Source organism: Apium graveolens, chromosome 3 (genome assembly GCF_009905375.1).
Source record: "Apium graveolens cultivar Ventura chromosome 3, ASM990537v1, whole genome shotgun sequence".
Taxonomy (NCBI): domain Eukaryota; kingdom Viridiplantae; phylum Streptophyta; class Magnoliopsida; order Apiales; family Apiaceae; genus Apium; species Apium graveolens.
Window position 1 is genome coordinate 111103893 of NC_133649.1, and position 12317 is coordinate 111116209.

General features: G+C 34.9%; 1 protein-coding gene across 3 annotated transcripts; it reads left to right on the forward strand.

Moving 5' to 3' along the window:
* Positions 1–762: 762 nt before the first annotated feature.
* LOC141712693 (nicastrin) lies at positions 763–10842 on the forward strand. 3 transcript variants are annotated; one of them, XM_074515727.1, is made up of 17 exons: positions 763–879; positions 988–1053; positions 2199–2315; positions 2405–2519; positions 3123–3199; positions 3293–3369; positions 4633–4710; positions 4922–4993; positions 5199–5272; positions 5494–5626; positions 5718–5789; positions 6512–6631; positions 7293–7364; positions 7536–7676; positions 8939–9023; positions 9127–9568; positions 10259–10842. In XM_074515727.1, exons 2-17 carry the CDS (start codon positions 990–992, stop codon positions 10521–10523), a joined length of 2004 nt encoding a protein of 667 aa, XP_074371828.1. In that variant the 5' UTR covers positions 763–879; positions 988–989; the 3' UTR covers positions 10524–10842. The 3 variants fall into 3 exon arrangements, with proteins under 3 accessions (XP_074371828.1, XP_074371830.1, XP_074371829.1); XM_074515729.1 differs by having other exon boundaries at positions 774–1053; positions 2210–2315; XM_074515728.1 differs by lacking the exon at positions 988–1053 and having other exon boundaries at positions 787–879; positions 2210–2315.
* The last annotated feature ends 1475 nt before the right edge of the window (positions 10843–12317 follow it).

Here is a 12317-nt window from a genome sequence, read left to right on the forward strand (position 1 = left end):
TTACTAAACCCCTTACTGGATTTCAACACCATGACATTCTTGGCAAGTTGGGAGTGTTTTCCTCCCCTTCCAACTTGAGGGGGGTGTTGGACCTGTTGGACATGTCACTTGACAGCTGGCACATAAAGCTGGCTCCAGTTAGTTAGATTAGTTAGTTATTGTGTTAGTTTCCCTCCTAATTTACTTGGTTGCTTGTATTTAAATCTGTTCATTCTATACAGTTTACGATCAATGAATATACAACTTAATTTTACAATCATCATCTCTCTTTTCATCATTGTATATAATACAAAATTTACGGTTTAACGGCCTTGGCTAACTTAAACACCCTATAACGTAGATAATTACACAATATTGCTATATGTACCAAGTGCATTGACCGTATAACAACGGGTGAAAGAGTTACGGTAGCCGACACAATTTTTTGCTAAAAAAGAAATATGTGAGAAAATTCAAACACCTGGTTCATATAATCTATTTTCATGATGTGCAACTAAATCTGGTACGAGCAGTGTCACATCGTAGGAGTAAATCTAGGATGAAGAATTGAAGATGATATTCTATGACTCAGGCAATAAACATGCTTTATTCGAACACTATTTAATTTAACTTCAAAATTTAATTTTATAATTTTCACAAACCTGTTTTTTAACAACTTACATGTAAAATTTACCAAAATCAAATCATCCAAACACATTGAATAACTTTCAAGACACCAATTACTTATCACCTATTGTTACTTTTAGTGAGTAAAAAGTGACTTGTCATACTATTACCCCAACGACCCCTATATGCGAGGAGGTTAGTATGTATATACTCGTGACCAATCAGGCCGCGGACAGTTTACATTCAGCATCTGAAACTCGCACCATCATACAGGTCTTCTCATCATCTAATTCAGTCAATCACCTAGGGTTTTGACTAAATTAACCTTCTACTGTTACCAACATTTCCCCCAAATTTCACATTAATCTTATTATTACACAGCCATGAACACTATGCTATTGTGCGCTCTTCTCTGCCTCATCGCTTCTCTTCGCTTATCACTCTCTGGTATGTTCTGCTCTAATTTTGTTATTATTATCTGTTTAAATTTGTTGATTAAATCGTAATTATAATGTCGTTTTAAGTTATTGTACTTATGATTAAGGTAGTAAAGTATTTGAGCTCGTATCTAATTGGTGCAAAGAGGATTGAGCTGAACGATGTTCATTTTGTAAGCTACGTGTCAGTAATATTTCTACTTTTGCTCGTGTCAGCGTAGTCGTGCATAGGAATGGAAAACATTAGTAATGGCGTGCAAATAACATCTATGATTGGTGAAATGTAAATTTAGGGTACAAGAGGATAGCTGGTTCACTAGTTTTGTTTTGAATTATTGTTTTTAATTTCAAAAATTTTGGGTGATTCTAATTCTATTATTAATGTGGAAGGTAAAAGGGTCATTATGACCTCATCAATTTTGCCTATATATTTGGCATATGTAAATTGGGGAATGTGGTAGTTTCGCATTATTGGTGAGTGGTGGCATTTTGTTTTTTCTCCTATTGACTATGAATATAAACCTCTACCTGCTAAATTGAGTAATTAGAATTAGTTTAATAATGATAAGTTATGGCAAGAAAAACTTATTTACCAATAGATTGATCACATTTCCTATATTCCCTTGTAATATTGACAAGATTATATTCACCTGGTATCCTTCAATTGAAGTATGGTCAATTCGGAGTTTCAAACATCCATCTCGGAATAATATCGTCTTACATTTTTTTATTCAGATAGAGCGCTGGGTCAACAGCGCGCCGATCTAGTTACCAAAATTCTAGAATTCTTACTTCAAGTAGTTGGTATATACATTACATAGAACTGTTGATGCATTTATTTCCCCTAAAACTGTCAAACTACTAGTTGATATTGTATTTATTTTAATGTATATAAAGTACTTCTTGGTAACACATGCATTTTATAACCTTCAACTCCCATTGTACTTGTTTAACGACTCTCTACTCTAGTTGGTGGTAGCTGCTTCTAAGGCCTGCAATCTTTTGTGTATATAGATAATGTTGTCTTAGTTTGAGTAAATTTTTCTCACATTGTTTACTGTTCAATGTTATTGAATTTTACTGCACATGTATTTAAATACTTAAAAGTTGTTTATGTAGCATCTTCTGCATTTTAATTTCATCAATTTCACTCAGCTTCCTTGCAGGCTGACCTGAAATCTGTTCCTGATCTTGAGAAATCAATGTACAGCGTAATAGATGGATTTCCTTGTGTACGGCTACTTAACCTTCATGGAGAGATTGGTTGTTCAAGTAAATAATCATAATGCCCGTTTGCCAATAATTGTTAATAGAATTTCTGTTGTTTCCTTAATTACTGAACATCTTGATTGTGTGAATAGATCCTGGGAATGGAAAAGTTGTCGCTCCCATCATAAGACTTGACAGTGCCAAAACTATAGTTCAGCCATCTGCTTTATTGGTGTCATCAGATGAATATGACAGCTTACTGATGAGGTTTGTGCATATTACATGTCATAGATTATGCACAAACCCTTAATATGTTATGGTCACTTTAATTTATTCATCAAATAAATTAATCCATTCTATCATTGTTCCTTCTGTACATGTTTTGTAAAAGCCAATTGTGCATAGAAATTGAAGAATATATGTCATCTAGACCTATATGCGCAGAATTTAGTTGCTTACAATATCTCTATTCTCTTATCTAGTCCTTATCTATTGAAGGGTATGGAACCTTAGTCAGAAAATATACCTAATCAATAATTTGTTTAGGCTCTTTCATATATTTTAAATTGCATCTTCTTTGTGGATATATTTTTCAACGATGAACACAAGCTTTGAACGCCGGACTCAAAGTTTTTGTGTTTGTGCATAGAGACTTTTATATTTCTTGGGTCCCTGTACATATGAGTTTACTATATTCACAAATTCTGAATTCAGTTTGGGGTTTATAAATGAAACAGTAAGAGTGTTTTAACTCACTTTTTAATGCATTGCACTAAATTTCTTGCTTATATGTTGCGAGTCCAATTGGTGGTTTTGAAATTACGTGTGATACTAGTATTAGGGAGTACTAAGTACTTAGTTTTGTTTCAGAATATCTAATGATTCGCACTTTGCTCGGAATGTTGCCGGTATACTGGTAAAATCAGAAATGCAAGATAAGTTGAGAGGTAAAGCCCCCATGGTTGAATTTCATATTACACCATTGAGGTCAGTGAGAGTTTACTAAAACAAATAAGATCACATTTTTTAATTCTGTGCAGGATTGTCCCCTGACAAAAAGTTTCCACAAGCCGAATTTTCTCCTTATGAAAGCAGAACCTATCAATGGAATCCTAATGTATGTTATGAATTAGTATGTCAAAATTATGTAACAAGTGCGGACTATGGTATTTGTAGCAATTACTGACGATTTGATCTATCTATTTTAGCAAACTAGTTTCCCATTTTTTAGTTAGTAATTCTGATCCAGATACCATCCCACTAATAATAAAATGTATCTTAGCTAGCACTTGACTTTTTCCTTTAGAAAATTTACTATCTTGAATACTTGAAAATTTTGGCGTGTTTTGTGATGCAGATAGAATTATATGCACATATAGTAGTAAAAATAGTAATTTAAAGAGGATTTCAATTTCAAATAAGCAGCAACTTTATCTAAAAATTCCAGTATAGGTGCTGTAGAAAAATAAGGATTTATGTTATAAAACAATAGAAAGATAGGCTTGGGTGATTCAATTGCCACTACCCCAAGGATTTCCCAGCCGTAGAAGGTAGAAAACTGTTAGATTTTAGCTCATCACTAGATACTAAGAGAATAATCTTTATCTTAATTATCAATCAAAGCATGAAAATTAAAAAAGATTCTATTTACCAATATAGAAGTAGAATCCTGACTCTAATTGTAATAATATGGAGGGTGGCAAAGTGCTTCTAATCAATATCTGCTTTCTAAGAACTAGGTGGAATTTAAATGAGATTTGGAAAACCGTGCAAACCAATGTTCTGCACTTTCTTTCTAGTCATATGTCTTAGTTATGATGGTAAACAGAGCAGAAAGTTAGAATGTGGAACTATGCTTTTAGGCTTTGGCATCATTTTTAATAGCCATGTGTGTTTATGCATTATAAGTCGTTTTTCTCTGTGTGTCGTCAGTTTGGATGGTATGAAGTATGAAGGGGTGATGTTATTTCTTTAATAATCAGTAGCTAGTTTTGTTAATAGGATGTAGTCAATTTAGAATAAGGTAAAATTGATTTGTCAAATAATTTGTGGACTTCAATTGTAGGACCACCACTTCCTCTGTGCTGGTTCTGGTGTCCTTTCTTTTCCGGTTTTCGTAAAACCTGTACCACTACATTTTTAATTTATTTGGGTTCTTTCATATAGAACTAGGAAGTGGCTTTCAAGAAAGGTTCTCTTGAACCTATATATGCACAATTTGTGATTTTTGTATTCGTATATCTTTTTCGGCTTTTTTGGAGTAAACTTTGTTAATTGGTAATGTCTTCTTTTTTCTTCAAACTGGATTTGGAGGATGGGATATTTATTTCAATATTATTTAAAGATTAATGCTAAAATCTAAATCATTTGTGATTTGTAGGGTTCTAGTACTATGTGGGGAACATACTACTTTCCTGTATTTTTACTCTCTCAAAGTAGCACTGCTATGCTGCAAGAGGTACTATTCTGAAGATTTCTGTATTCCTAGATGATAGTTCTATAGATTGTGGTTGTCAATGGTGCGACCTTTGGCTTGTGCCTGACAATTTTAGACGTGCTTGACTTGCATAGCCAATTTTACCCCTATCTAGACTTGTGTATTTTTCTTCATCATTTTTCTTCATCATTTTTATTATATTATTGTGCACAACTATTATATAACCATGCAGGTGGCAGTGAAGAATGAAAAGAGAAACAAAGGTTCAGCGACGCATGTGGCTGAATTTGATGTGGTGATGCAGGTGACGTTTGTGACACTGTTCAATTTCACACCTTAAAGCAATTTTTTTGCCAAAGTATAACATAAATATATAAACCTGACATGGATGGGAATAATTATAATAAATATTACAATTAAGTCAACTTGTGAAATGACCTTTAACTTTGGAAGTTGCTTACAGCTATTGTTGATGAATAACACACTAAAGTTTTTGTTTGTTTAATTAGACAACAAAAGCTGGCACACGTGATTCAGAATCTTGTTTAAGAGAGGGGACTTGCCTCCCTTTGGGTGGATACAGGTCAGATTTCCTAGGATTTGTTGTTTGGATATGGATCTTGTCAACTCTATTTGTAATTATATACTTTTTTGACATAAAGGAATGTTCCCTATATACCAGTCATTAGTTCATGTTGCTGTCTTTATGTCACTTCTAAATTATTTAGTATAATTAGTGAAATGGAAAGATTGATAAAAAGTTTAACCTCAATCTTCCATTTTAATCGTACTTTTGAAGGGCAGTGTTTGGTCGGCACTTCCTCCAATTGACACAACATTATCGACACAGTCCAAACCCATTGTACTAGCTGTTACATCTATGGATGCTGCTTCCTTTTTCCGTGACAAAAGCCTAGGTGCTGATTCCCCAGTATCTGTAAGCTCAATGTTAGCTGAAATTTCCAGTCAGGTAGTGTTTATATGAAACTTTCCAGGTATTTGACAGATTATTTTAAACCATCATACAGGGACTGATTACACTGCTGGCTGCAGTGGATGCCCTTTCACGTGTTAATGGTCTGAAAGACCTTGCTAAACAGGTTTGTATGAATGTAGTCTGCATATGTAAGAATTGCTTACGCCCTGTTAACTTTTTTCCCATTGTATGTCTATGTTTGGGTTCCTGGCTTGATTGGAACAAGAAACGAATGGACTGGGACGATGTGAAGGATAGGAGTGGTTGACAGGAATAATTGTTGATATGTGTGAATAGTCTGGGGGTAGGATGTTGATTGCTTGTTATTGTTTGTAACGTTACTCAGTCAGTTGTTTGGACATTTAAGTCTGAATCCTGATATTCGTAGATTTTTTGCACTGCCCACTGGATATAACAAACTGAGTCTAACCTCCTGTCCAAGTGGATCGTGGCTTCTAATTACAAACCTTGGACCAATCTATTTCCCATTTGTGTATCTTGACCTTGGTTTATTGTAAAGCTTAATTTCTTTACATATTTTCTATACACAATACTCTCATCTATTAATTTGTCATGTTCCTTCTTAAGGTGTGCACAACCTTCAATCCAGAAAACTAAGTATTTATACCTATTAATAGTCCTCATATACCCGGGATCAGTTTGTATCCGAATAATATCCCGGACCCAAATATGGACACACTAAAAATAAAACGATACGATACTTGAGCACGGGGGTGTCCGGTTCTACCCGGATCATTCTACAGCCCTAAATATTGTAGGTTGTCTTCCTGCTTATACCTATTTAAATCTGAACTAATCTTATGCACATATATTACTCTGTTGCAGCTTGTATTCGTGGTATTCACCGGAGAAGCTTGGGGGTATCTTGGTAGCCGGAGATTTCTTGTTGAACTTGATCAACACTCAGATGCTACCGGTGGGCTTAATCACACATTAATTGAAATGGTATCTTTTTCTATTCTTCGAGTCAAATTCTGCACTGGTTCGAATTCTAGAATGATGAAGTTAGCACTTGAATCTTGATATGATGAGTTGTTGGTCTTAATCTGCAATACAGATAGTCTCCATTCTTGATGTAAACTTCAACTGCTATTATATTTCCATCAAAATGAAAAACAATTATATCACACATTAATCCAAGTACTTGGCATATTTTGAAGGCCATAGGCATATCTGTACACCAATGAGTATACTACTATTGGAAGTGACTCTTAAATGCAATAAGCAGTGGGAATAGATGAAAGACCATTGACATATGTATACTCGTATAGGCAATTAGGCATGCATGCTATTGTATGTAGCTAGATTGTATGGCCGGAATTCATTATATAAGGTTGTCTACGTCCCTCTTCTGTCTAACCATGTACAGAAGTTAGATTATATAAATGAATTGCATATATGCACAATAATATAGCTTTAAATCTAAGACGCCAAGTTTTAGGGATCTAGCATATCATTTGGTTCATTGAAGAATACAAGTTATGTGTTGAATCAGAACAAGCGATCTAGAGAGTAACCATGTGTTTTCATCTGATCCACTCTTCAGTTCTTGTTGCTTACGACTTTTAAACCAACGTAAGATAATATTATTAATTCATTTCTACAGGTTTTGGAAATTGGATCTGTTGGCAAGGACTTTGATGGCGGGGTCAAAACATTTTTTGCGCATGCAACAGGAGTAAGATTTTATATGTTATTTTATTGGACCGATACAATGCGTGCAGTTATGACTTTGTTCCGGCTCTTTTCGCAGCTTGCATTTGGATATTGTTATTAGTTTTCAGTTACTTTCTGCAGGAACTTTATCTCTGTACAGTGGTTTAAATATTGAGATGCACTGGTGCTGCAGGTTTCATCAGGAACTAATAATACATTGAAAGCCTTGAAGCACGCCCAACAATCACTCGGGACTGAAAGCATAAAAATCTCTACAGCAAATTCCTCAAATCCTGGGATTCCTCCTTCGTCTTTGATGGCCTTTCTGAAGAAGGTTTGCAGTTTGCACGTTCACATACCTCTGTTTTCCTTACCGCAAAAAATTAATGCCTCGTTAGCAAAATTTACATAAATCTATGCTATAGACATTCGATTTAATTAATATCAATAGTGATTCTTTCTTTTCCTAAAGAAGACCTTCTCTCTGTTCTTCAATTTTAATGATCTAATTGCTTGAAGTCATTGTTTCTATCAGTTATTGATGTTAAAAGATTCGGAGCAGAAGTCACCAGTGCTAGCATAGAACTTGATCACACACACTTGCACACATGTATGATAAGGAGTCATGATCCACTACAAACCATCTTAGCCTACAAACTTTGAACCCTTGAGATTACACTTTAGATTCTAATTTTCACAACAAAAAGGTTTTTTTTTATTTGTGAATAAAAAAAGAATCTAAAAAAAAATTTAGGATTAAAATATAACATTATATATATATATATAATTTTTGTAGTTACAATAATATATATAAAGTTCTAAACTGGATTCTATGTTACATTTGATTATTGAAATTTAGATAAGTTTCTATGTTATATTCAACATGTTAAGCTTAATTGTAGTTACACTTTGTGATTTTAATGTTAACAATCCAAATTTTTTTGAAAAATGAAGTGCTATGATGGTGTTCTTTATATAAGGGCATTCCTTATGGAGTGGAAGCCATATGTATGTATATAAACCCAACACCATCTTACACTCTTTATGTTTGTACCGATTGATCAGACAACATACATAACCAAACATATACCAATACCAACAACAGATATTATAAGGAGAATAGGGATCCTGTGGTTAACCTCGGAATACTTTTCCCAAGATCATAGCAAATACATGTATACAAATAAATTTAATAATTTATTGTTACATATTTACTTGCTATTTATTTTCTTCGTTTATAAATTAGGAAAGCAAACAATTAGATAGTCAATGTAATACACTCAAGTCAATCATTACCTTAGGACCCTAGAATCCTTATTCTCTATTTTAAATTAAACAAATGGGGTGGGAGAACTCGAACCTGAGATTACTCCCTATACCGAGCTCTTATATCATGTTAAGTAAGCGGTCCCTCTAAAACCTCAAGGTGGTAGGTGATAGAGGAAGGCCCCAGATGATCTTGTACTCTTCAACACTCCCCCTCAAATGTACATATCTCAGGGAGGGTCTTAGGTTTTAGCATGATTACATTAGTGTCAAAGAAAGAGTAGATCAGCCACATTATATAGGAATATTTGACTATGTTCTCTCTGACAGGACTCTCGTACTTCTGGAATTGTTTTAGAAGACTTCGACACTGTCTTCAACAACAAATTCTATCACAGTCATCTTGATGATCTCAGTAAGTTGACATAAATACTGTTTTTTTTCTGGGTTTATCACTTTGATGCGTTGCAAAATAATCACCTTTTCTTTTTCTCATTTACAGTTTTGTCTTGTTACAGCTAATATCAACTCTTCAGCCATAGTTGCAGCTGCTTCCATTGTTGCACGATCACTGTACATTCTTGCCAGCGACAACAAGGAGTTAAGTCCTTCGGCTCTGAGTTCTGTCACAGTGAATACGTCTTTAGTTGAAGAACTATTGGGTTGCTTATTATCATGTGAGCCTGGATTATCATGTGATCTGGTGAAGCAGTATATTTTACCCACCAGTTCTTGCCCCAGCCATTATGTTGGCGTCATCTTGGAGGAACCATCGTCAACTCCATATCTTGGTTATGTTGGTGATGTTCCAAGGTTTGTGTGGAATTTTCTGGCAGACAAGACATCCTTTCCGTCAAAAAATGATAGTTCAATCTGTCCGAAAGATTGTAGAAATACAGGTGAATCATGCATAAGAGCAGAGACAGATGGGAAGGGAGTATGTGTGATTTCTACAACAAGGTATCATCTTAGCAGCACAATTTTATATAAATGAAAGTCTTTTGGAATGCATGAGGTTGTTAATTTGTGAACTGCAGTATTAAAATAATAGCACTGCAAGATGTTGATTTAAACTGTACTACTGGCCTTCGCTCATGTCCAGCCATATTTTTTACAATTCAATTCTATACGGTTTTAACTTTTATTCTTTTAGATTAGGAAGTTGAGCCTTCCAACTATAGATATGACTAGCGAATTAAGATAATGTCATCCTTATTTATTGATCTGTGTAAGTTGGTCTTGTGATACATTACTTTAATAATAGTAGTATTTGACCATCACCAGTTAGCCATGTTTATTCGTGGAATTAATTATTTTGTTAGGGCAAGACTCTTTACTTGGAACTTAATTCTTGAGTTGTCCCTTGAACTAAATATTAAAAGTTGTTGGCTCAGTTAATGGGCACTCGTAACACCATGGTGATTTGGAGATATTGTGATTGAAAAAGTCTCTCCCTGAAATGAAACCAAGTAGTAATAGAAAAAATAGTCCATGGGATTGTTTAATTTAATATGGTGAAATGGGAGCAAATAATAGAATTTTGAGGTCTTGACAATCGCGGTAAACAGATATAGCCATCAAGTACTTTAAAATTAAGCACTGGATATATCTGTAATCAACTGGTATTAAAGTACATATTTGTCTATACAGGTACGTGCCAGCATACTCGACACGTTTAAAGTTTGAGTCAGAGTCATGGAAAGTGTTGCCAGAAAATTCATCAGACTCCATGGGAGTAGCAGATCCAGTCTGGTCAGAAAGCAACTGGGCTTCTATACAGCTTCGAGTGTTCTTAGTTCAGGATCCTTCATATGATTATATGATCCTCTTTGTGGGCATCGGTCTTACAGTTTTATCATACATTGCTATAGTTATAGCAAGATCAATCATTGCAAAATCATTGAAGCGGGATTGACATTGGGCACTAGCCACCAAGTGTTGTGCTGTGGATTCAACATATAAACCCTCTAAACCTGCTTCGCAAGCCCGCTAACACCACTAGATTTGTAGTATGTATTAACTGTTCCAAGTTGCGGGAAGGGCAAAATTTTGTGTACTCCTATCTTTCAGCATCGAGTGACTTGACACATCTAGAAAGCACTAGAGAGTATAATTAAATAGCAAAGCAAGTGTCACTGTTGTTTAACTTGGGCAAAAAAAAAGAAAAAAGCCAAGTGTTATTTAAAAGTTTATTTAGATATACTTATATCAATGGGCAGTGACTCTTTATGATTTGGATTTTCGGAGCAAACGTCTTCTTGCAAATGTATAATCTGAGTTTTGTACATAATATCTTAATGAAACGTGTCCAGAAAATTGCCAGTTGCAGATATTCGTTTGGGTATTTTGTGCTCCGAATTGGATAAAAAGACAAAATTACCCCCAATATATTGTCTCCTATTACCAAAATAATATTTTTTTTGTTTGTTTGGCCATTGATACCTCCGCTGATACCTCTATTCAAAATACGTATTAGGTATTTGAAAGAATATCACGGAATCCTTTTCAACGATGAACAAATCCTGACCTTTTCAAGGATGAACAAATCGTGACGGTGAATAGAATTGTATCCATGTATGTATGTGGGATCTGATGTATATAATTTAAAGGGAGAAATTGGGTTGAATCGGAGAGAAGGTAGGATGAGAGAGAGTGGTGATGGTGGTGCAATGATTTAGGCTTCCGGCTAACGATCCACGAAGGTGAATTGATGTTGCGGCGTCGAAATTGTACGTATAACCTTAATTATTTGTATGTATAATACTCGTATATGAAATGTGTAATCGCTATTACTCTAATCAAGACTGCGTATTACCTTCCTATTATGCATATATTAAATGCATATCATGTTATTGATCCATCTGCGAAATGTGTATATGCAATACCCCCTCCTCCCAATACGAAATAAGCGGGTAAATATGGTAATAAGACATTTTTGTCAATTTGACGTGATAAATCGGTATTATTGACTTTTTCCTTGTGAATTGTTTAATTTTACTATTATATCAAGACAACAAATATGGATGACCCATTTCATTTCTTTTTTTTTTGATATAAACGAAACTTTCATTAAGACATAGAAACATCCGACAAGAGTGACTCCAACAAAAAAGATGGAGGAGACGAGAAAACAATGAAGCTATTACGCGCACAAGGAACCCTAGCCAAACTAGGAGCTACTTTGTTTGCTTGCTTCTTAACAAACACTACTGAAAAATCTATATTACTATCAAGAATGGCTCGGCAATGATCAATGATGTCCCCCAGCTCCAAGTAATTGCACACGTTCTTGTTAATTGCCTCGACACTAAGCAAAGAATCACTCTTTATTGTAACCCTTTGGTAAGATAGTTCGTCTGCCCACCATAATGCCTCCAGAATTCCCACTAGCTCAGCCTTAAATACTGAAATACCTCCTACAAACTTCATAGTTTTTGCATTAAGAAATAGACCATAGTGGTCCCTCAATGTCATCCCTATCGAAAACGAGACTGCACCCTCAAAAACAGAAGCGTCGACATTCAGTTTTACACTTCCCACCTCAGGAGGAACCCATTCTCTACTCCTCTGCACAGTATTAGAACTCCTACCTGCTGATTGCTGAGATTTCTTCTTATGAACTTCTCTCCACTCTGATACTTGCTTTGAACTCCAAGCAACAGTTATTTCTGGTGACATTTGTTTGCCTTTCCCCACCTTTTTATTTCTT